Here is a 24,473-nt window from a genome sequence, read left to right as displayed (position 1 = left end):
ACCAATGGCTGAGAAACACTTCACTTTTCTATTTAGCCTAACAGCCAGGGAATAGAAATGGGTGTCACACCTTGCCCTCATAATTGAACCCGGGTCTACCCCAATACCCCTATGATTCCATGAAGTGTTAATGGGTAAACACTGAAAGTCATATGACTCCACCTCATTTCTACTTTGCAAACTAGTCATGGTTGCGAGGTGCAATATATGTAACTCTGCCGTAATGTTCCAATACTGCCTCATAAAAAAAAAAACCAAATCCCAACATAATCAGATTTACAATAGTCTGAAGGTAAAATATTAATAAATATATTAAAATAAATACATAACAAATATGCCACATGTAAATATGATACAGCAAATTCATAATGTATTGATGTATCAATATTGTACAAGTATTTTGTCAGCTGGATTGTTGACAACAGTACATTTGTAATGCCCGTGATTAGAATTAATGAATGAGCTTAATAATGACATAACAGACACTAGGTCGACTCTTTACATATAATCTGCACTTGAAAATGAATACAGGTCACCGGTAAATCCTCGAACATGTTGAACAGCCATTAACGTATACTGGATTAGAAAAACAACTAACAAAACAGGTCAAACCATTTTGATATCCTAATATCTGCAAATACAACATCTTCTTGAAGATGTTATACATCACTTAAGGAAGGTCAAAAGTTCTAGTAAAGATTTCTGCCACAAAATATTACATATATTATTCCCTGAGTGAGTGAGTTCAACTTCAGTTGTATGTGCATCACTGAAGTGAAAGATAAGAAAACAGTGTGTTTTGTTGTGTTTTTCATACATGTCTGCTAAAAAAATAATGCCAGATTGTGTAAATCTCTTGATTCAGTTTATTGGATTGCAATCTCCCTCATAATTTGATACTAGGTTTGGGCTGCTGATTGTATCCCCATGAGTTTGTACAAAGAGTAGAACTGACATAGATGATTTCCATCCAAAGTCCTTTGGGATACAAATAAGTTTGACCTGTTGAATCACTGACATGGTGTTTGTCTGTTTAACTTTAACATGGTAATGACTGAGTCAATGAATAATCAAGTCTGGTCCAAACAATCTAGTGATTGATATCATGAGCATTGATCTATGCTCTTGGGATATAATGACATAATGACATGTCAGCAAACCTGACCACCCAATCCATGTTAGCTGTTTTGTACAACACACATGGGTTCCTGAATAATTAAACATACAACTTTATGGCAACCAATTTTTTGTTTAATGCACAGAATGACTTTTCGGTGATGATTCTTACACTGTTTCAAGCAGGAGACAAATTCTAACCCGGATCTTCACTTATCAAGATTGGAGACGGCATATTTCACATAACTGATATTCCTCGTCTGGTAATAAATTTACAAAGTACATCCTAGTTGACTTCGTGCAATCCAATTATGAAATCACCATCTGTAATATAATTCTATGATTTAAACTATGTTAACATTAAAATCACTCAATTAAATTTTGATTATTTAAAGTTGCAAGACACTGGTAACATTCTTTCAACCTGACACTCAAATCCTAATCTACGGACTGGTTTAAGTTGGTGTAGTTTAGCTTTATGCCGCAACTATTCAGGCTAAATGGCTGAATAATCAATTCTGGGCAGACAATCCAGTGATCAACAGCATGAGCATCAGTCAACAGAATTGGGATTCGATGACACATGTCAACCAAGTCAACGAGCCTGACCACACAATCCTGTTAATCTCCGCTTACGACAAACATGGGTTACTGAAAATCAATTCACACCTGGACCTCCACAGGGAATTCTGATTGGGAGCAATGATGTGACAGGAGAGACCATGTATGGAATATATGAATTGATATTGATCTTAGAACTAGTCTGTGGTGATGTCTCTTTTAAATCAAACGCTGTTTGATTGTGCTACAAGCCTCACCTGAAACCCATGCAAATCTGAGGTACGAACATACACAATTGTTTTCTGTTTGTGTTTTAATTCTATTTCTTTGTGAAGATCAGAAAAAGGCATTTTTCGTTTCACCCCGAAAAACATTTGGACTTTGTAACCAACAGACCTTGGTAAATCTTAGGTACGAACATAAACAACTGTTTTCTGTTTCTGTTGTAATTTTATTTCTTTGTGCACATCTGAAAAATATGTCTAATCATCACTATTTCCAACTTGCAGAATCTGCAACATTATATTGTTAATCTCCACTTCATGAATGTAAACAGCTGTTACCTTATCAAACCTGGTTCTATGCATTTGCAAACAGCTGGCGCCAGATCTCCAGCACAATCTTGATGATGCAACATGTCCCTGATCCCTCATATTAATCTGAACATCTGTTCCACTTGACAACAGCAGAGAGGCTTAAGGCTTTACTCCGCATCCTAGCTTGAAGTCGTCTAAAATTATGTGTACCTACAATGTGTTCAAAATATGGTACCCTTGAAGGTAAAGCGGGAAAAACTGTAATACTGAGATTTTTTCAAAAATGTTATTTTCATAATATCAGAGGTAATGTTAAAAAATTGTTAAAAAAAAATTCATTTATACAGTTAAACTATGAACTAATGTGTCTTCCTCTTTATTGGACCTGTTGCCAGTATGCTGCCAAATAACTCTGACATTGTATTCTGGAATTATTATAGTCCATCTGAACATGCTTGCTGATACTGACTGTAGACTGCAGTCTGTTTGGTATTTTGAAATTTAACATTTAAAAATTACGTATAGCCTTGAAATATTGATATAGAACATTATGGGTAGGTGTATAAGATCAAAGTGGATAACTACCTATATTTTGTTAGTTTATCACTTTCAGATATCAGAACGGAACACCAGTAATAGGCTTCACACATTGTAGTAGAGAATCGAACCCAGACCTCTGCCATTACAAGCAAACACTTCAACCACTAAGCTTCAGGAATATTGTGGGTTAGGGTGAGTGAGGATAGGTTTTAGGTGAGTAAGTGAGTGAGTTTGGTTTTACGCCGCTTTTAGCAATATTCCAGTGATATCACGGCAGGGGACACTAGAAAATGGGTCTCACACATTATACCCATGTGGGGAATCGAACCCGGGTCTTTGGTGTGACCAGCGAACGCTTTAACCACTAGGCTACCCCACCGCCCCTAGATTTTAAGTAACATCATGACTAAAACAAAGTCATTCATTCATAATACATAAACTTAAATTATGAAAAGGTATGTCAACAAAGGACAACAAAACCAACTATATCACAACAGATATACATGTAAAACTGGCATGTAAATCTAAAACATTTTAACTACTGAAGATCATACAATATAAAAATTAGACAGATCCTCAACAACTGAAGGAAGATCACCACAATACAGGAATATTGTAAAAGTACTTAAAAACTGTGTGACACCATATTCAGTTACCGAGACCTATCATATATACAGCCAACATGTTGGTTGTAGAAATTGTGTTACAGGATATACAGCCAGTCTGTGGGGGTGGGATAAACTTTCTGCAGTGCTGTACTAAATGCTAGGCTCATTGTATTGTACAATAATTCTATCCTTTGAAGAGGTCTAGATAAGTGGACAATCTGTATAATTAATGTTTTATAATTTTTAAAAAAAATCCATTTAAACTATTATTCATTAACAAAGAGACTTGTGCAAATCTATGGGTGGGACAGAACTGAGCTCCGTTCAATAAATATGCTCAACATGGTATTGACGTTCAAGAATTGACATGGACCAGGATGTAACATGCATGAATCACTGGTAAACAGATCCATTTTAATTGGCTTAATGCAAATCTGTTTTGTACAGATTGATGACATTTACTGTGCAATGTGTTTAGGTTTAATTGCCTCTTCAGTCGATAATGTATAACAGTGAACACATAATTGTGTGACCTGTCTTCCAGACTGTTCTTACTAGAAAATAAATTAAAGAAGAGCCCTACCAAAGTATAGATTTGGCAAGTCTAGATTGCCTCTTCTGCGGTCTGTCCCACAGTCCCTGAACTGCCAGGGGTAAAAAAATCCAATTGCCTGATGCCCCGGACAAGTCAGTTTTCATTTTGGACAATCAAATAATGGTATTATACTTGTCTGTGGGCAACTAGATAACTTCTTCTTATGGTATCAAAATGCAAATAAACTTGGATTTCATTTCATATCTGCTCAAAATGCAGTTATTAAATTTCAAGGTGATAATAAAGGAGAGTTATCCTTCTTTGCTATTTGACACCTCTCAGTAAACATCAAGTACCACGCTGACTTACTCTTTCAAAATTGCTTTATCATAATTTTGTCATAAAACTCAGGGCAAGTGGAAAATTAGTCAGGAAAAGATTGGGTTTTTTTTTCAATATTTTATTCATTTCAGTGAAGCAGTTATATAGTTACATCTTCAATTGTATGAGAATATGGATGTACGAGAGCTTGTAACAATAATATTATCGTGCATTACCATAAGCATACAAGCAGTATTCATTTCAGAGAGGCAGTTACGCATTTGTAATTACCGTTGTGTGAGAGTATGGGTGCTTTAATGGTACTAGCATAGTATACCTGTCTAAAGCATATAGACAGTATTCATATCAGCGAGGCAGTTACATTGTTACCTCAGTAATTGTATGGGAGTATGGATGATGTAGTGGTACTAGCATAGTATACCTGTCTAAAGCATATAGACAGTATTCATATCAGCAAGGCAGTTACATTGTTACCTCAGTAATTGTATGGGAGTATGGATGTACATGGATATTGTCACGATATTGGCATAGTATATTTCTATTTCATAAAGGCAGTATTCATGCATACATATTCAAATAAAGTACATTCGAAAACATGAAAAGTAGTTCTTAACACACCCAGAATGAAAAGGTACATTCAGGCTACATGACGTTTAGGTGGTAATGTCATGTAATATAGGCATAGCTAACATGACAGGTACAATGAGTAATAAGTTGTGTCAGATGATATCACCTCTTACGTGTCAATGATACATGCAGTGGGTAATATATACTGCACCTCTAAAAACAAATAACTAGGCTACCAATTGTAGTATTAGTTCCATGGGCCATTTTTGTTGGAAATTTGTCATGCTGTTATTTTTCCTGGCAATGTATCTTTCAATTGATAAAAGGTTTTTTAACTCACGTAAAAAGTTGACAAGAATAGGCTTTCTCTCATGTATACTGGCGATGAACATGAACTGTTTTCCAGCAAGTATGATATTATTAACAAAAGGGCACGTTGAGGGGGTTGCCTAGAGGCAGCTGCCATGTTATTGCTGGAATATTGATAAAAATGGTGTGAAACCAGTCTCACTCACTCACTCAGTCCATCTCACTGGGGCTCCTTTTCAATGTGAAGAAATATTTGTTTCTGTCTAAAATGAACTGTATTCAGAGATGAAGTCTTATTAGTGTATTTGGGGGAGCAGATTGGAGGGTTCTTGGCAAGGGGTAATGGAGAGCCTGGGTTTAGAGTGAAGGGTGAGAAGGGAGAGAGCTGGGTAGATATGAGGTCAGTTTTACACACAAAATGGTGGCAAATGGTCTTTCACAATCACAGTTTTTTTTCATTTTATCTTGACTTGCCAGAATCTTGTATACTTACTTGTAAAACTGCAGATATTTATGTTTTAGAGTATGAAAGATACAGCACACTCATGAGACATGTAACAGTGTGTACAGAGTATGTTTACAGGGGCAGTGGAGTAGCCTAGAGGTTAAAGCATTGTCTCATCATGCCGAAGACCTGAGGTCGAATCCCCACATGGGTACAATGTGTGAAACACATTTCTGGTGTCCTCCACTGACATGTTGCCGGAATAGTGCTAAAAGCATACTACCACACTCACTCACTCACTCACTCAAACAGATGGATTAAAACCACATGCATTGCTAAATATACATGTAGGACATTTCCAACTATACACAAAACCCTTGTCCAATGCTGCTGATGTACAAGGGCTCAGCATTTTACAATGTCCAGCTGGTGAACCTGACACTGGAGTGACCTGCTCACTACAAACCCTGACCATGCTAATTTCCCTGTCAATCAATACCAGCTGTACACTGCAGGACAGCAGCCATATGGACAGTGGCCTGCACTGGTGGTCAGACAAAGAAAGTAATGTAGCCTCAAAGTCCCTGAGCCACATTTTTTTCAATACTGCCTGGCTCTCCTGCAATGCTGAAGTCCAAAATGAAGGCAGTCTAGATTTCCTAAGGCTCTGAATCTCCCTGGGGCTCATTTTCAATGTAAATGGATTTGTTTGTTACTATCAAAATTATATATATTAAGAGACTAAGCATTAGTCTCAGACTCAGAGTAAGAGTCTGTATTGCCTAGTTTGGTTGAAAGGGTTATTGTTGTTTGCTGTGTATCACAGATATGTAACTTTAGCATGTTTCTGGATAAAAAGTGGCATTTTAGTCTAGATTCAAACTGTTTTAATCACTCTCAACTGTATTCGAACCTATGAAGATCTTGGTTAGAATTGATCTTCAGTAGCACAGGCTTGTCATAAGGGGTGACTAACGGGATTGAGTGGTCAGATTTGCTGACTTGGTTGATACATGTCATTGCATCCCAATTGATGTTCATGACAACAATCACTTGATTGTCTGGTTCAGACTATTTTTCACTGACAGCCACCATATAGCTGGGTTATTGCTTAGTGTGTTGCTGGTAAATAAACAAACTCAAGAGTCTTGGTTACCAGCAACAGACAGAAGCATGCCGATTTCAATTGTTGTTGACAATTGTGCCTTGTGTATGTTTAACCCAGATAGCAGTAGAAAATTTTATTCATGTCGATGTGTGTCGTCATTATGTCAGGCAATAGTACATGTCCAGTCCAAGCCAGTTATCAGTGAGAGATAAAGTTCATCTGTCGACCTTTAATTACAAAGGTATTAGTCACATATCTGGTTCAGTGTTCGATATGATGGTTGACATTGCTCATTGACAGAAAGAATGCACAACGAATTCCTGCAATCTTAACTCTCACTGTTATAAGTTACAGACTACATTTCTTGGCACTCTGGCAGATATTTATTTTTTTTAATGAAATGAAAAACAAAACTTTTTCAGGATTGCTGACAGTAACATGTTATGGCAGGTAATTAACATGTGTGATAAAGCATTAATTCTTTTTTTATTTGACTAATTTTCCTTACATAATACTGGGTTAAAAGAAGTAATGAAGTAACTCAACATTACATTATGCATGTGACTCTTTGAGTGATTCTCAAAGCTGATTGCAGATCCAGAGGCAGGGTTCAGAGGTGTTTGTTAAATGGTCATTGAAACTCTTGTGAAAATGAAGTTTACATCCCTCCTTTCTCAAGACAGTGCACCCCACAATTCTCAAAAAGCTGTATCCACTCCTGTACTGGGTGTTGAGATGTTTTATAAATATTTTATCTTTTACGAGTCTAACTTACAATTACTGAATTATCTTGAAGAAGAAGTGGATCACTGAGAATAACCACCAAATCAGACAGGTCTCTGAGAATAACCACCCAATCAAATGGGATCACTGAAAATAACCATCAAATCAAACAGGTCCCTATGAATAAACCACCAAATCAATTGGATTTCTGAGAATAAACCACCCAATCAAATGGGTCTCTGAGAATAAACCACCCAATCAAATGGGTTACTGAGAATAAACCACCTAATCAAATGGGTCACTAAGCCTGACTACCCAACCAAATAGGATCACAAAACTAGACCACTCAATCAAATGGGATAATTGTGACTAACCACTCAATGAAACAGGTCACTGAGACTGACCACCTCATCAAATGAAACACCCAGCCTTGTCAAATCACCTAATCTAAAATATTACATTTAATAAAATCAAATGCATGAACAAGATAAATGTTTGAAAGCTACAAAATGTATCCTTGGGTAGAAATCGGGAAAAACATAAAAGAAAGAAGCACCCCCACCCTCACTCACACCAAAATTATGCAGCCATGATCTTTGAATAAATATCTGCATTTCAAGCTCACTCAAGATACAATGACAAACATTTCATTAAATAAACTCCGGTTCTGCATACTTTCAACACTTTCTGGGTCAACTTTCTTCCTTTAACCCCTAAAGTCAGTGAGTCATGGGGTTGATATCAGCATTCATCATACACCTTCCCAGCATATCAGAAGGTTGTAGATAAAGCTGGCTACAGAGGGAACATCAATTTATTCAATTACTGACAGCTGTCCAGTAGCAGCTTATTTCACTCTCTTAAGTGTGGTGTGCATGTAGGAATCTGCATGAAAAAAAAATCCAACCTAAATCATGTGGCGCTTTGAAATAGCATAATTGCTTTTCAAAGTTAATGATTTCTCCATCAAAATGCAAATTTGCTTGTTGCATGCATGTTTTCATACTCTTTGATTTAGATTTTTTTTCAAATCAAACTTTTTTAAAGGCTATAATGTGAAAAATAGTTTAAATTTATTTTCATGCATTTCCACTGACTCTTGCAACCAGCTAAAACAACCTGTTTTCATAACCATTAATTTTCTTTTGAAATGTTTTTAAAGGTAATTTTATTTATTTATTTTCACTTAAAAGTTTTTGTATCAAAACCTAACTCTTTTGACAACATTTTTGCATCTGTTATCAGTAATGTAGTGTTTATACTTATCCCTCATCAACCATTTGTCCATATCATATATTAAGAATGTTGTATGTTATCATATTCGCTGTGTTATAACGACCTGGCTGTTAAAACGTTGCTATTATAAAAACAGCTTGAACTCATTCAGCTAACAACAACGGTTACGAAGGAATTGTAAAGAGCACCTCGTCAATTAACGCAATGTATTATGTAGTACTGTTATGACTTAAGAAATCGATTATAATGCCACGATCATACGATATGACACCTATTGGACAGCCGTGTTTTATACAAAGTCGTATCACAAAGAACTGGTGAGCGACACGCTTCTAAAATGGCAAGGAGGTTTTTTCTGTACTACTGAGAGCATAAATAGCTAAAATCGTTCACAAACAACGGAAATCGCATGATTCTCAGAACTCGAATCACTGGGCATCTCCAGAATAATAAATGAGACGAGTATGAACGCTTCCAGGAATGGTACCTACCCACTGCTGCCATGTAGGCGTCAAAATTGTCGGTCTCGACAAGGTTCCATGTTCCAGCAGCAAAAGCCATTTTTGAAAATTCTTCTCAAGGATAGAAACGGTACGATCGTTCGTATGTCCGCGCTGTCTGGCACACACTAGCTGAGTGAATGAGATCTCTAAAGACCGAACGATAAGGGACATGTGGCGTGGTGTGAACTCTGAACTTCGACCTTTGTAGTACGAGATCACGTGATCGTTCAAAATGGCGGCACGTTTGATTGATTGTAATGAAGAAAGAGATTGTGCTGGTATCTTGGACCGTGGTACGTTTGTTTAGCGGAGAGTTGCGTATGTGTGCGATCGTGGCCTTGATAACGTATGGCTGCCTAAGAATAGACTCAGTTTAATTTCATGAATGTTATCGTATGGGAACTCACAAAGACAAAGAAACTGTTAGACACGAATCTATTACAGGACGTTTATTTTTGAATTGGGCAGTCGGCAATATTCAGGCTACATTACGTCTGTAATTTATCGAATTTGGACCAGAGAATGCAGTGATTGACACTGATCCTCGCAATTAGAAACTTGAATCCGTAACGTGCTGCCAAACCAAGGTGACTAAAGGAGTATCTCTGCCGAAAACACCACCGAACGAATCAGATTAGTGAGATTACAGAAGTACGATCACTGGCTCACTAATATTATCCCCTAGAGTTATTAGGCCTACATACCAAACATGCACTGAATGTTTACTTTGAAATGTTTCTGATCAAAGGAAAGCGGTAAGACTTCTGATTGTTCAAGTCATTTACATTAATAAAAAGGTATGTTATTTGATTAATTAAGAACAATATCAAACTGAATTAGCTATGTAAGATAAGTCAAGGTACCTAGGGTTAGGTAACTCCGTCCGTAACCTTCGATTCAATCAAAACAGCAACAACAACCCTAACCCTGTCCACCTAAAAAGTTGGCACTAACAATGCTAGGAAACTGGCATATTTTTACCAAAGTCCCTTTCTTACATGTGCTTCAGTATCTGGTAGTGCTAAAGTCTGCATCTATAATTGTAAGAATGGATGCTGGAGTCAGAAAATAGAAAAAAGAATTCTGAATATTGGTGAAAATCACTGTTAAACATCGTCAAATTTAGCTCAGATTTTTCACATTTTTGTCCAAATGTGACTATTTTCTCTTAACGTATTCATGTCATTCAATAACTTGAACAACTATCAATAACTGTGTCATCAAATTTTGTTATATGATTTTCATAAATAACTCTTTTAGATTTGTTTTTGTGTGGCATGCAGAATTTCCATGTGTGTGGTAGTCCCTCTTAGACAGTCACTTGTACAAGTATCTGGGAATCATCTAACGGATAGGTTACACCCTCTTCTTACAGTGTAGGTTTGATATGCTTCATGAGGAGATACAGAACATAATGGAGATCAGTGAATATATGTCAAATCATATTTTAATAGCAACAATAATAGTGATAGTGGTTATATATAGTAACAGCTGATCTTATTTCTTTACATAGGTGTGCCAAGTTGTGTCCAAGGAATGTTGGAAAACAATGGTTAAGACTAACGCTTTGTCTCTGAACATGTATACTTTTGTTAGAAACAATGATTTGTATTATATTGAAAAAGAGCCCATGGGAGATCGGAGATTCCTAAACCTGAGGAAATGTAGACTTGCTTTATTTATGTTTACCATTGCAAAAAGGGCAAGGCAGAAGGGTGTTAATGTGGTTCAGGGACTGTGAAACAGACTACCAGTGGTTTTTGAATCCTGATTTGCTGTGATTATATTTGTCAGCATGGTACCTATACCTTGAGCATAACCCTGAATTGCAGAAAATTATGGCTTTTAAGAAAGTTGTACTTTTTCAGGTATGGTTTTGAAGAAGAGGACCAATTTTTGTATGGATAGACAACTTGTTTATTGGAATAGATGAAACTGTTAAGTACACCATTATCAAGGAAGTGATTGTGTTAGCATGTACAATAAACATGTTGTCTGTCCATGACAACTGTACTTTTTCATCATACCAGCTTCTAAATGACACTTGGGGCAGTAGGCTAATGGTTAAAGCATTTGCTTGTCACACCGAAGACCCGTGTTTGATTCCCCACATGGGTACAAGGATTTGTGAAGCTGATTTTCTGGTGTCCCCTGTCGTCATATTGCTTGAATATTGCTAAAAGTGGCATCAAACTAACCTCACTCATCACTTGGGGCTGTGGGATAGCCAAGTGTTTGCTCATCACGATGAAGACCCAGGTTCAATTCCCAACAAGGGTACAAAGTTGGAAGCCTAATTCTGGCATTCCCTACCATGTTATTGACAAAATATTGTTAATACAAGAGGTGTAAAATCCATCTCACTCACTCATTCAGTCTAAATGCCACTGAAGTTAGTTACATGTTTTCCCTGTTTTCTTTTCACTGATGTTAGTTTGGACTTCAAGGTAAATCTCTGCAGTCAACATATGAGATGCCAGCATGAACACCACCTGTGACTCCAGACTAACTAGCTGAGACACAAGCTACCACTAGAAGCATGGTTCATGAGATCGAGGACTTCTATGGTGTGTACCTCCTGTACAATCTGAACCCGCGGTACAAGGGGAGGACCTATATCGGCTACACTGTAGACCCCAACAGGAGGATCAAGCAGCACAACACAGGAGCACAGGCAGGAGGAGCGTGGCGTACAGATGGGAAAGGACCATGGTGGGTATATTTAAATAAATCAAGGGGTAGCTTTGTGGTTAGAGCATTTGCTTGACAGTATGACACCCTGAAGACCTGGGTTCAATTCCCCACATGGGTACAATGTGTCAAGCCCATTTCTTGAACTGATGGGCTATTGCTAGTACTAGTAGTGATGTAAATCTCAATGCACACATGCATAAACATCTGCATTCACTTGAAAAATTATGAATCTGGAAAAAGGGATGATTTTTGCTGATCTGCCATCGTGACCCACAGACAATAGGAGGTGCAGGCCGTGACAAAACTTTTCAGGCTATCATTTAAGGAACTCCAGTTTTTGTGACAAATATGTCAATACATACATTTTCAGCAGACCACAAAGGACTCATATAATTTTGAAAGTATGGATACAACTGGAAAATTAATTGCCACAGGAATGTATCCTGACACATATTTTAAACATGTGATATAGTTGTTGATACAGGACAAGGGTTTCACTTACATTTTCATGAGTTCTTGCTCATCATCTGTGGTCATGTGGATACTGGTCAAGACGAATGGAGAAACAAGAGACACAGATTACTTTTAATGCATTGTAGATACGCTCTCAGAATTTTGGTGCATTTCTCTAGACGCTGTTTTTGTCTTACTGCATCCATTATCTACATACATGGATCCATGTTTTTGTTCCGCTTGACCAACTATGAGATAGGTGTTGATATTCTGTTGTTGGTGATGTCCTTTTTGTAAGCACCACGACATCTACACATAAAACTATATACCAACAAAGATACATTTATATTTTGTTGGAGTTGCAAGTAAAATGATTGATTGGTCAGTATATATGTACAAGCAAGAATAGAAAATGTCCCCATTTACATACAAGTATGGAAAATATGTAAGTTGGGACATTCTTTAATTCTAACGTCGAAAGTGTCAGTTCAATTAAGCATTTTATTGTGAGTGAGTGAGTGAGTTTGGTTTTACGCTGCTTTTAGCAATATTCCAGAAACATCACAGCTGGAGACATCAGAAATGGGCTTCACACACTGTGTCCATGTGGGGAATCAAACCCCGGCCTTTGGTGTGAATTGTGATGAATGAATGTTTTTTTATTTCATTGTTAAAACGGTTATACAGGGAATGGTTGTGTTGTCCATTTTTGTTTGTCCACAATTAAAATACATTAATAAAACACCTGAAATTTTAGAAAAGAATTAAAATTATTTAGTCCCATCATTTTGCCTTCCAGGGACTCCTAGTTCAGAAACTGGGATAATGCACAGGTTGTCAACTAGAACTGAGGATTATACCATAAGGGGATCAACCGTAAACCATGTTGTTTTAAGCCAAAGAACCTTCACAGACTGGGTACTGTATTAAGTCCACATTTTGATGGTTATTGTCCTGAAAGCTCTTGAGTAACACATCAGTCACCTGTGTAATGGACGATCATTAAGTGGCTGTAACTGTGACAGCTGTTAGCTACTTCCAGTCTTGTAGGTGTACCTCTGTGTAATTAATGCCCCCCTGCCTATTCTCTGCTAGAAGTAAGCCCAGGGCTATTACCCCTTGTCTGAGGCGTGTGTTAATCTGACTTGTACATCTCTTCCTGCTACATATGATGGAGTTTGACCCCACTGGACCTTGTTGAAACTGTATATTTACTCTCAGACATCTGTCAGTGTGAAGGTAGAAGGGGGTTCAGAGGTTAAAGTTCATAGCTGATGCCGGAAGCGTCAGATTCTAGCTTAATGAACTATGGTCCAGTGTAAATCCAGAGTTTGAATTGTTTCCTTGATTAACATCTAGCACTTAGAAATGAACATATTTCAAAGAAAAAAATGGTTTCTAAATTTTAACAAAACAGAATAAACAGGATCCCAGAGACTTTATTTCTGGAATTATTGTAATCTATGAATTCATGACTCGTTTTTTAAATAACAACTTCTATTTATTCTTTATATGATGTTTCAGAGCTAATTGTTGTTTCCCCATCATTCACTTGAAAGTATCTGAAACACTGCATCAAAAATAAAAAGAACTTATCCATAAAATGTGTGATATATTGAACTTCGTCCCACCTCTTAAGAACTTCTTGCAGTACGTGTAATCTAGATTTGCAACACTTTCTAGACTTGCATGGGCTGTATTGGGTATATTTATTTTAGGTTCCTTAAACTATATAGATCAAATCAGTCCATAGCAACTGATGTTTAACCACTGAGTATTTACTATCCAATAATCATTCAGTATTTGGCATTCAATCATCATTTAGAATCCGCACATGAAATAAGACCTGTGTATTGTATGGATTAATTATTGGTTAATTTCATCACAATAGTTTGTGTACAATATATTGATGACACGATTTTCAAATCGATAACAGGGATAGGAATGCAGTGCATTCAAAGGTTATCATAGGACAAAGGTGATTTAAGTCATTCTGAAAATAAGTGTACCAATATATTTTCAAACTTAAAACATTACAGCTATTTTGTCTTGTTATATAATTTAAGTAAATCAGTAAACATTATGTGAATCTGTAAACTTGAGGACAAGGTTTCCTGAACCCCATCAAGACTGCAAGAATAGTTCACCTTCATTTGTCCCAGACCCATAGACTAACCAACAAACTATGTCATTATCCAAGATCCAGGATTTCCTGTCATGGACACTGGCATGAGACTGAGAGTACCACCAATAAGCTAAAATAGGTTTTCAGTCACTTGAATCAGCCTAATGTATTGCATTTTCAATGAAATGAATTATGGTATTATGAATTATGAACTATATGTGTCAGGCCACTGTACAAAGATTTCATCTGTGCTATTTCATTATTCACCATGCCATGGCTAAAATATCAGGCACTATTTCGACAAGAGGATAGTTATTAGTCAATCCTCCCCTTGACAATATTTCTCATTATCAGTCTTCTTAGCCTGCCTTATAACTGTTGTCACAACTCAACTCACAGTTTTGTTAAACTGTAACATTTATGTACGAGGACCTGAGGTTTTCTTCTGAGTTGGTTGGTTGACTGGATGGTTGTTTGGTTGGTCAGTTGATCAATTGATTGAGTAGTCAATTGATATGCTCAGTTTTTGCCTTATGAGAGAGTGAGTGAGTATGGTTTTCACCACGTTATCATCATTCCGGCGATATCATGGCAAGGGACACCAGAAAAGGGCTTCACACTTTACCCATGTGGGGAATCAAACCTGGGCCTACAGCTTGGCACAGGAACACTTTAACCACTAGGCTACCCCACCACCCGTGTCTTCACCTAAAGGCAGTTATGAAAAACATGATAATGCTGGTCGTTTGCTATGGGTTTCTGTGTCAGGATTATGATTAAAACAGACAGGAGACAGTAGATCCAAAGCTATTCTCATTCAAATGACAGGTTTTGCTTTGATACAATCCGTCTCCATGTGAAGATTTTGGGCCTCACAAATATTCTTCTGTGTACATAACGGCATGAATGGAAAGTGAAATCAGCCATTGCCACTGAACATCTTTCAGCAATGTAGATATGTATGCATTGTCTCGGAATTTTCTAGGTTTCGTTAGCAGTTATGTTTCTTTGGCTTCATCCTGATGTTTTCTGTTTTGGCTGCTCTGAGAGATCTGAACTCAAGGCCGTTGACCCCCTTTTGTTTTTTAGCTGAACATTAAAGTGAACTTATTTCATGAACATTCAACAGTGACTTTAGTTAATATATTAGTAAATATATGTAATAAGGCTTAATAAAAAAACTAATGAAACTTCAAAGGTGAGCCGCTTACTATGTTTTCTTTTTATCATGAAAACATCATGATTCCGTTTGATGCAACCCAACTGTTACTTGCAGTTTAGTTAGTAATAGTGCATTTGTATTGCACTTTCGCCATACTTGGATATTATGCTCAAAGCGCAGTTCCAGTTGTTTGAAAATTTAGAAGAACACCAGCTATTTTTACATTCAAAAGTATTTGAAAGAAATATTCGCTGTACTGTTTGCAGGTCAAGTTGATTGTGTGAATTCAGAGTATGTCTGTACACTAATCCACAGAGAATTATGAGTAATCAAGAAATATTGTGTTTTCTAAAACACATAGACATGTTATCTGTCATTTCCTGTATGCATGAATCAGTATACACATGCAAGCTCACAGAACATTCATTGCTTAGGAGGCTTCAGGAGTTACCTCCCTTTCCAAGAGGAACGAGGTTTTGAAGAATGTCAAATGACAGCTGGTTCTAGTCCATTAGTGGTGTTCTGATTAATTGAAATAATTGCAGTGACAATGTTTTTTACTGGAAAATTCATTTAATTTAACTGCTAGTAGCTAAAAGTATTTTCTCTTCATTAAAGGTACACTGTAACAATATACTATACAAAGGTATGCTTATCCTTAAGTTGTATTTTGTGTGAATATTTCTTTCTTTCTCTAAAGGGTTTTCCATTGGAGAATTTTTTGTTAAATTTTGATCCAAGCCATCATAAATTATACAGGTTATGACAATTACAGTGGAAGCTGTCCAAACCAGCATCTGTCCAAACCAGCAAGTTGTCAACACCAGCACAAAATCTCAGTCCCATCCAAGGCTTGTACATTCATCATCAGCTCTGCAATCCAGGACATTGTCTAAACCAGATTATTTCTTCAGTCCCAGTGAGGTCCAGTTTTGACAGTTTCCACTGTTGTGTGAATTAAAATAAGTATAAAATAATGTTTTTCTAATCTAAAAAAATGCATTTTTTTCTCTTTTTATTCAGGGAGATGATCCTGATTATTCATGGCTTCCCAAATGACATCTCCGCATTACGGGTAGGATGATGTGTGTCTCTTAATAAAGTTGTGTAGTGGCAAAACATGGTATGGCAATAGAATCTGTTGTCTTGTGTCAAATAGATGCTTGCATGGTTCCTGGTGGCTGGACAGAGTGATGGGGTTGACCAGTGGTTAAGGTGTTTCATTGTCAGACCTAGGACCCAAGTTGCCCATTTCTAGTGTCCCTCACTGTTGGAAATTAGTTTAAAGTACCTCACTCCTCACTCACTCACTCACTCACTCACTCACTCACCCACCCACCCACCCACCCACCCACTCACTCACTCACTCACTCACTCACTCACTCACCCACCCAATCAATCAATCAATCAATCATCCGCCCACCCATTCACTCACCCACCCACTTACCACTCTCACCCACTTATCCACTCACCTGCCCACAAACTTACCCACTCACCCACCCACTTACCCACTCACTCACCCATCCATTTACCCACTCACTCACCTACCCACTCACCTGTCCACCCACTTACCTACTCACCCACCTGCCCACTCACCCACCCACCTTCCCATCCACTTACCCACCCACTCACTCACCCACTCACTCACCTGCCCACCCGCTTACCCACCCACTTACCCACTCATCCACTTACCCACTCACTCACCCACCCACCCCTGTGGCTGGTAGAATTAAATCTGTCAAGGACATGTAAACCATTTACCTCAGATCAAGAGCTACCTTTGCGATGAATATGCAGTAAGTGATAGAGTAAAGACAGAGTAAAGTAAATCATGGGAAAATGATAATAAATATCTTAATTTAGAATGTATTTTCAAATATATGTTTGCATCTTTCTTGATTATGTTCTTGACACACCAGACAGTCTTTGTTGTTGACAGTACAATTTTTTTGTGTCATTTGTCTCATCCATTTTCTTAATCTGTTTATAACTGTGAAATATATGAATCTTATTGAAACATTTCTTGGGTTTCGATGCTGATCTTAACAACTTTCAAAAGTGTTCCCTCCATCAACCACTGGTTTGACTTCTTTTAAAATCACTCATATCCATTTCAGTTTGAGTGGGCATGGCAGCACCCAGACAAATCCAGGCGTCTCCGACACCTACCAAAGAAAACACGTAAAGAGACAGCACATCAGTTCCGATTCCGAATTGTTTCCGAAATGCTCCGAACAGGACCATGGAATCGACTCCCGCTTACAATCCGCTGGCTGAAGCAGGACTACTGTTTGGACTTTCCGCCCGCAACTGCCCCACCTCCACACATGCCGATCGTGTATGGGCCAGTGAAGAGGAAGAAGATCGGGAAGACAGGGAAGGTGAAGACCCAGAAGGAGAGCACAGAGGAAAAGGATAACGAGAGTGAGATCACAAGTCTCAGTGTGAGACACAGGGTCTGCCCAGTTTGTTACAAGAGACTGAAGGTAAGAAGAAAATGTCCTTGTTTATCTGATGCATGTCTGTATTTTGGCTTTCTGCTATGGATCTGTTTAATTGTTTGTTGTTTGATGCCACACTCGGCAATATTCCATTGAGTGCGTATGGTTTTATGCCACTTGTAGCAATATTCCAGCAATATCACTGCAGGCGACACCAGAAATGAGCTTCACACAAGCAATATTCCAGCAATATCACTGCAGGCGACACCAGAAATGAGCTTCACACAAGCAATATTCCAACTATATGGTGGCGGTCTGTAAATAACCAAGTCTGGATCAGACAATCGAGTGATCAACAGCTTGTGTACCAGTCTACGCAGTTAGGATATGATAACATGCGTCAACCAAGTCAGTGAGTGTAACCACTTCTAACCTGCATCTTCACAGATGAACACAATAGCTAAGCAGGTTTAACTGCAGAATTTGCGGGGCACAGATTTCATCTTGAAATTATTTTATCATTTCTTTATCTCATGAGAGTAATTAGGTTGGATGTCTATGAAAAGCTTCATTCTGATTCAGCCTTAGGACAAAGTTCTGGTTGGAAGTAGTATTTATTTAAACTGTCAGGAAATATAACCTAGGCAGTTGAAGATTGAGGAAATGCAGCCTCGATATCTCCGGAGTATATGTTCCGATAAGTTGGATAAGCTTGGTTGTAACAGCGGCCTAACTTATTGGCTACTGTGAGAATGCAGAGCCAGCAAAGGGAGGTAATAAAATTATTGGGCCAACCCATATTGTGGAGACTTATTGGAATGTAAACCCTGGAGATACCAAGGATGGAGGAAATACAGCACCCATCAATATTCATGCCAAAGACTGCAGTCCGAATTAGGAGATAAACATTATGTGTAGGTCAATTTCCGGATGTTACTGAGTATTTGAAACGTGAGGATTCATCTTGAACTGACACCCTCAGCAACATTGTAAACACAAAAATAAACACAAAAGTAAACCAGTGTGCCACATGTGTTTTTCTGTCTGCACTCGTTTACACCAAGTATGGGTACAACAGTGAAGTGTCATCAGCTGACCATTTCAGCTGGTTCCTATGGTAGTATCTGATACTGCATTTTTGTGATGTCATTCTGACTTTACATCACAATTTGATTTGAGTGACATCACAGCTGAAGACCCAACAATGCTATAATATTGTGTGTGGTATGTCTACATATAAGTACACAGTAAATAGTCTTTTCAATCAATCAGACTACGGAACACTTTTGGTTTATAGTTGGTTTTCATCAACCAATGCATGTTGTAAGATATAACTGATGCTATAATGCTCACAGAGGTGGTTCATGCATGTTATAATTTCCCAGTTGTATGGATTGATGCTCGTGATGTCAATCACTGGATTGTCTGTTCTAAACTCAATTATTTACAACTGATGTATTGCTGAGTGAGGCACTAAACAAAGCTTTTCTCGGTGAGCTAACTCCTGATATTATCTTATTTCTTACAAAATGTGGGAAGAGGCAGTAAAATCTCTCAACCCATGTAGCTGTTTTGAGAACCTCTTTTATCAGAGGCGGTAATTAGACAATATTTGATAGCTGTGTGTCCTAACCACCGTCAGTTTTTAAGGCCATAGTGGCCAGACTTGGTCACATGACTGTTCACTGAATATTGCTGACTTCAGCATCAAACCCACCATGACAGAAATGCAAGTGCCTTTACGAGAATACACATGCTCATATGTTTTGATGAGCCAGTGAACTAAACTTAAAATGTTGCAATAATTATGTGCACCAAGAGCCATCAAACGTCCATCACTGTCCACCTGAGTTGACCTAGTAAAAAAGTGACCTGTTTTACCATCCCTGCCATCTGCACAGCCTAAGTTTCTACAAACTTTATGTAATATATAGTTTTCCATTGGTCACAAGGGTTACAGAGTTAGTGAGGAATACCATGTCTTTCAGTTTGGATTGTGAATGTCATTTTTCATTAAATTAATCATTGCAAGTATAATTTGTATCATTTTAGGAGTGCCATAAGGACACTTAAAAACATTTCATTCCTGCTATTTCAATATTGTAAACAAAAATTCAGCACTATTTTGGTCACTGCACAAAGACAGACGGACAGACAGACAGAAATGCACGTACTAACACACACACCTCAGTACACATGCACACATTGGCTAATAACATAGCTAGATCCCTCAACAAGCAATGATAAATTTTCTTTTCTTAATGAGAAAAATATTTTCCCATGGTTGTAGCCCAATGACACAACTGTATCCTGCTACCGTCCCCACTGCCAGATGGAGGCTCACATCCTGTGTCTGGCTCAACGCTTCCTGTATGACCCAGGTCACCTGATTCCGATTGAGGGTTTCTGTGTCAAGTGTAAACAGCCCCTCCTGTGGGGCGATCTCATCAGACACAAACGTGGCTGCTACCAGGATCTGGGTGAATCATCAACACAGGTGGGTTCTACTGCTGCCATGTCGACAAAGTCAGATCTTGCCCACCCATGATTCTTCTTCATCTGACAAACCCTCCCTGTAGTTTGTGTGTGAATCTGTGGTTGTCAGATTTGTCAGATTGCTGAGGTGTATTTTGTTTATCTGTTTTTATTATTATGTACAGAGATGAAAATGGGTATGAGTGAAAAAAAGGAGAAAATGGGCTGGACATCTTTAGGTTTGTGTAAACTGAAACAATATAAGATATATTATGAATGAGTTGGGTTTGATTCCCCTTATTGATACAGTGTGTGAAGCCAAATTTCTGATGTCCCCTACCATGATATTGCTGGAACATTGCTAAGAGCAGCCTAAAACCATACTCACTCTCTCAGTTTGCTTCAATAGTGTCTTCTTTTGTTATAATTATCCTAACAGTTGTCATCATCACCATATCCCAGCTGCTTGGATTGATGCTAAAGCTTTTGATCACTGGATTATCTGGTCCAGACCTGATTGTTTACAGAATGCTGCCATGTAGCTGGAATACTGATGAGTGCAGCATTAAGTTACAAACAAACGAATGTCATAATTCTGTTGAGAATATCATGTGTGAGAGGATGTCATGTTCATACAGTCATCACAGAAATGTGCCCGAATACTGTGTTACATATTCATCAAAGTCAGTATGAACTGCAGTATGTGCAGGGTTAATTGGCTCATTCAAGAACTGGATCCAGTCTCTCTTTGTGATACTGTTTTTAAATCACATGACCCAGCATGTTTCATTACATTCCAGTATAGTTTACAGATATTACTCTCTCTAGCAAAAGTCACGTTATCAGCAGGACTAATCCAAACAGCTTTTCTTTAACCTCACAACAAGTCAATCATGTCAATATTATTCTTCAAATTTACAACAAAACCAAATCAGCTGTATTGTTAGGCTTGGTGTTTTACTGATTTCAGCTGTGTGTGTTGATGATAAAACCATAGTGGTTGTTGAGGTCTCTGCCACTGGAGGACAGAGATCATGTTCAGAACTGGCACATGTTCAGATAATTTGGGAACTTTTTACCCTTGATATCCTGATGGAGTCATGTAGCAGTCTCATGGAGAGACTTTATTTTTGTCATTTGTGTGACTTTTGTTTTTTGTCATTTCAGGGAGAATCACAAGCTGACAGCGGGAGTGACACATGGTGACCATGTCAAGTTTTACTGACCTTGACAGTGTTCTACATAATGCAAAGGTCAAGTTACAACTGACCTTGACCCTGTTGTACATAGGGTGAGGATCAAGTTTAACTGACCTTGACCCTGTTGTACATGGGGCAAGGATCAAGTTTGACTGACCTTGACACCTTTACACGTAGGAAGATGGCGACTGAGTCACATCATTGTGAATCATGAAGAAGGTACAGAAAATCAGTATATGGTTGGTATGTATCTGCAACCTGTAACTGAAACCTGTATCTGTGCTTTAAGCTACTTTTTCTAGTTCTATAACAGATGGACAGTGGAAACTGATACATCTACTACGGCCCTTCATAACCCTACAATCCAAGCAAAGAAGGCACCATAAGATGAGGGTTAGAGTTACTTCCCTTAGATAAAGGGAAGTTAGTCCAGTGGGCAAACCAACTGATTTCTGTGGAAGGGAAGTAAACATGATGTGTGTAGGTAGTGTTATTTTGTCTTTCAGGTGGTAACCCTGTGCAAGAAACAAGTTTTAGTAGGAACGATATTGCCTGCAGTCACTGTGCGACTGGCACATCACTGACTACCTGATATGAAATATGTATCACAGTACAGAATCCAGGAATCCTCATAGTGTTCAGTGGGAGTTGAGAGCAGGTTATTCCTTGATGATATTATATGTTAAGGAGGATATTACACTGTATGTATCACAAATCCAAACTGTACATTTGCCCTCGTTTGTAGCTTGTGGTTCCCACACAGTGATTGAAATAATTTTCATACTCAATAGAATGTTGCCTGCCTGTCTGCATTCTTAACTGATAAATTGCATTTTTAACCAAGTATCATTAGAAACAAATCTTTATCTGTCACTTCAGACAGCTGTGAAAATTGTCATTGCAACGTTATGGTGATGTTATTGATGTTAAGAGCTTTCAAACAATACCCAACTCAAATGTATATATTCTTTCATGGTATTCATATGAAGCTTCCAAAAGGGAGATGGGAGGTCACGTCAGGTAACCTTTGAGATTGACCATTCAGAGCACAGCTTACTAAATCACAAAAGTGCACATTCACACATACCTTTTGAACTTTTTAGTTTGAAAAGGTTTGTACCTGAACGATTCCAAATGCTATTTAGCGTATGAACGTTTCCGGGTGATGCACATGGCCTACGTACAACGATGACAACGGTGAGTAAACAGTCGCTGAAAATAGTGTTTTTGGCACTATTCAAGGATGCTATCTTGCGAAAATATTAGCTAATGGTAACCATGCCAACAGAAACCCCAAAGCGTATATATTGCAGGTCAAATAACTGTGTTATATGCGGATTTCTTTTTGTGGAGAAATCTGTGTCAGTGACCTGAATATTTTGAAAGTCCCTTTGATCCTAAAATAGTAGCTGTTGTCTGGTTGGTTAAATCTATTTAACCGTCTCGCATTTGATTGGACGGTCATTGGTCGCTCAAAGGTTGACTTACACGACTGTCTACTAGGTTTTGTTAGACTCAGTGGTGGAGTGTAACGAAATAAACTGAGACTAAGTTTAATTAGACTGACAAACGGGCTGGTGAAGATTTTTTTCAGGGAGCCCTACCCGAAACTTGTCAGCCTCTGGCAAGTGGGCAGGTTGTTATTTTGATCACTTGATTCCCATCCTACTGAATTTTCAAAGTTTTTGTGACCCTCAGTCACATGGATGTACCAATGATGTGTTAGCTGGGAAAATATGGTTATTTTGGTCAAGGGCTATCCATTTCCAAACTGTCACTGCACTTAATTTGAATATTTGATTGTATGTATATACCTTCCTCATGCCAGCAATTGTATATAGTTTGCATATTTATGTGTTTTTCCACATATGACATATCATAAATTCCTGTGAAGATTCTGGTTAGAAGTTATCATCACAACAGGCAACTAACAGGATTGGGTGGTCAGACTGGTTGTTTGGGGGACACATGACATCATGTTTCATTTACACAGATCACTGGATCGTCAAGCTGAGACTTGATTATTTATAGGCTTGAGTATTGTTGAGTTGAGCATTAAAATACAAATAGATATAATATTTCAATGAATTTCAAACTATTGGATAAGAAGATAATTCTGTAAGTGTAGTCCATTGAATGACATTTGTGATTCTTGTCATGGGCAAGGACAAATTCTTATAGATTTATAGGCAGCTACATGTGTTGATGCACCTAAAAGAAGAATGAATCTCTCATCACCGTTGAGAATTGTAGAAAATCCAAGCAGGGGACTGCTAGAGAGTCTCTCCCCAGATAGGAAAATGTATCCGCTCAGCATATACAAATAAATATACATGAAATCTTCTTTTTGTTTTGTTTTCTTTTGTAGGGATATGTGATGATATGCCCAGGTGGGATGTCTCGAAGTTTGGATAACTTCTTGGTCCCATGAATATCAAGACAACAGTGATCGACTATATTTTTGTGGCAGATTCCATTCATCCATCACTTGTATAGTTAAGTGTTAAAATTTACTGCAAAATGTCACATCAGTTGTACAAGTCCACCCTTCTGAGCCCTGCTGAACACTGAAGTATAAATCAGACAATGGCATTAAGAAGTGATACGCATGAAAGGAGAATATTTTAAGGATGTCAACTGCTCTCCTAGCTTCACATGATGAAGGAGTTACAGTATACTCTGAAATGTAATATTCTTTGTAACACAATGTCCAATGTACAATAGGTTTTAAACAGCTCATGCTTGCCGTGAAAGGCGACAAAGCATGTCTTAAGAGACGACTTACAGGATCGGGT

The 24,473-nt window shown here is 38.0% G+C and overlaps 2 protein-coding genes across 2 annotated transcripts in view; one reads left to right on the top strand and one right to left on the bottom strand.

Moving 5' to 3' along the window:
- Positions 1–9,333, bottom strand: part of LOC137298995 (sodium/calcium exchanger regulatory protein 1-like) — a 36,367-nt gene extending 27,034 nt beyond the window's left edge. Inside the window, exon 1 of the mRNA XM_067831459.1 lies at positions 9,118–9,333. Coding sequence (XP_067687560.1) covers positions 9,118–9,187 — 70 coding nt within the window. The 5' untranslated portion in view covers positions 9,188–9,333. The remainder of the gene's footprint in view (positions 1–9,117) is intronic.
- Positions 9,334–9,335: 2 nt separating this feature from the next.
- On the top strand, positions 9,336–24,021 carry LOC137298972 (structure-specific endonuclease subunit slx1-like). Its single transcript, XM_067831405.1, has 6 exons — positions 9,336–9,422; positions 11,564–11,841; positions 16,587–16,638; positions 17,681–18,049; positions 20,295–20,501; positions 21,647–24,021. Exons 2-6 carry the CDS (start codon positions 11,669–11,671, stop codon positions 21,683–21,685), a joined length of 840 nt encoding a protein of 279 aa, XP_067687506.1. The 5' UTR covers positions 9,336–9,422; positions 11,564–11,668; the 3' UTR covers positions 21,686–24,021.
- Positions 24,022–24,473: the final 452 nt, after the last annotated feature.

Source organism: Haliotis asinina, chromosome 1 (genome assembly GCF_037392515.1).
Source record: "Haliotis asinina isolate JCU_RB_2024 chromosome 1, JCU_Hal_asi_v2, whole genome shotgun sequence".
Classification (NCBI taxonomy): Eukaryota; Metazoa; Mollusca; class Gastropoda; order Lepetellida; family Haliotidae; genus Haliotis; species Haliotis asinina.
The sequence above is the reverse complement of the archived record's forward strand: the minus strand, read 5'-3'. Positions and strand labels throughout refer to the sequence as shown.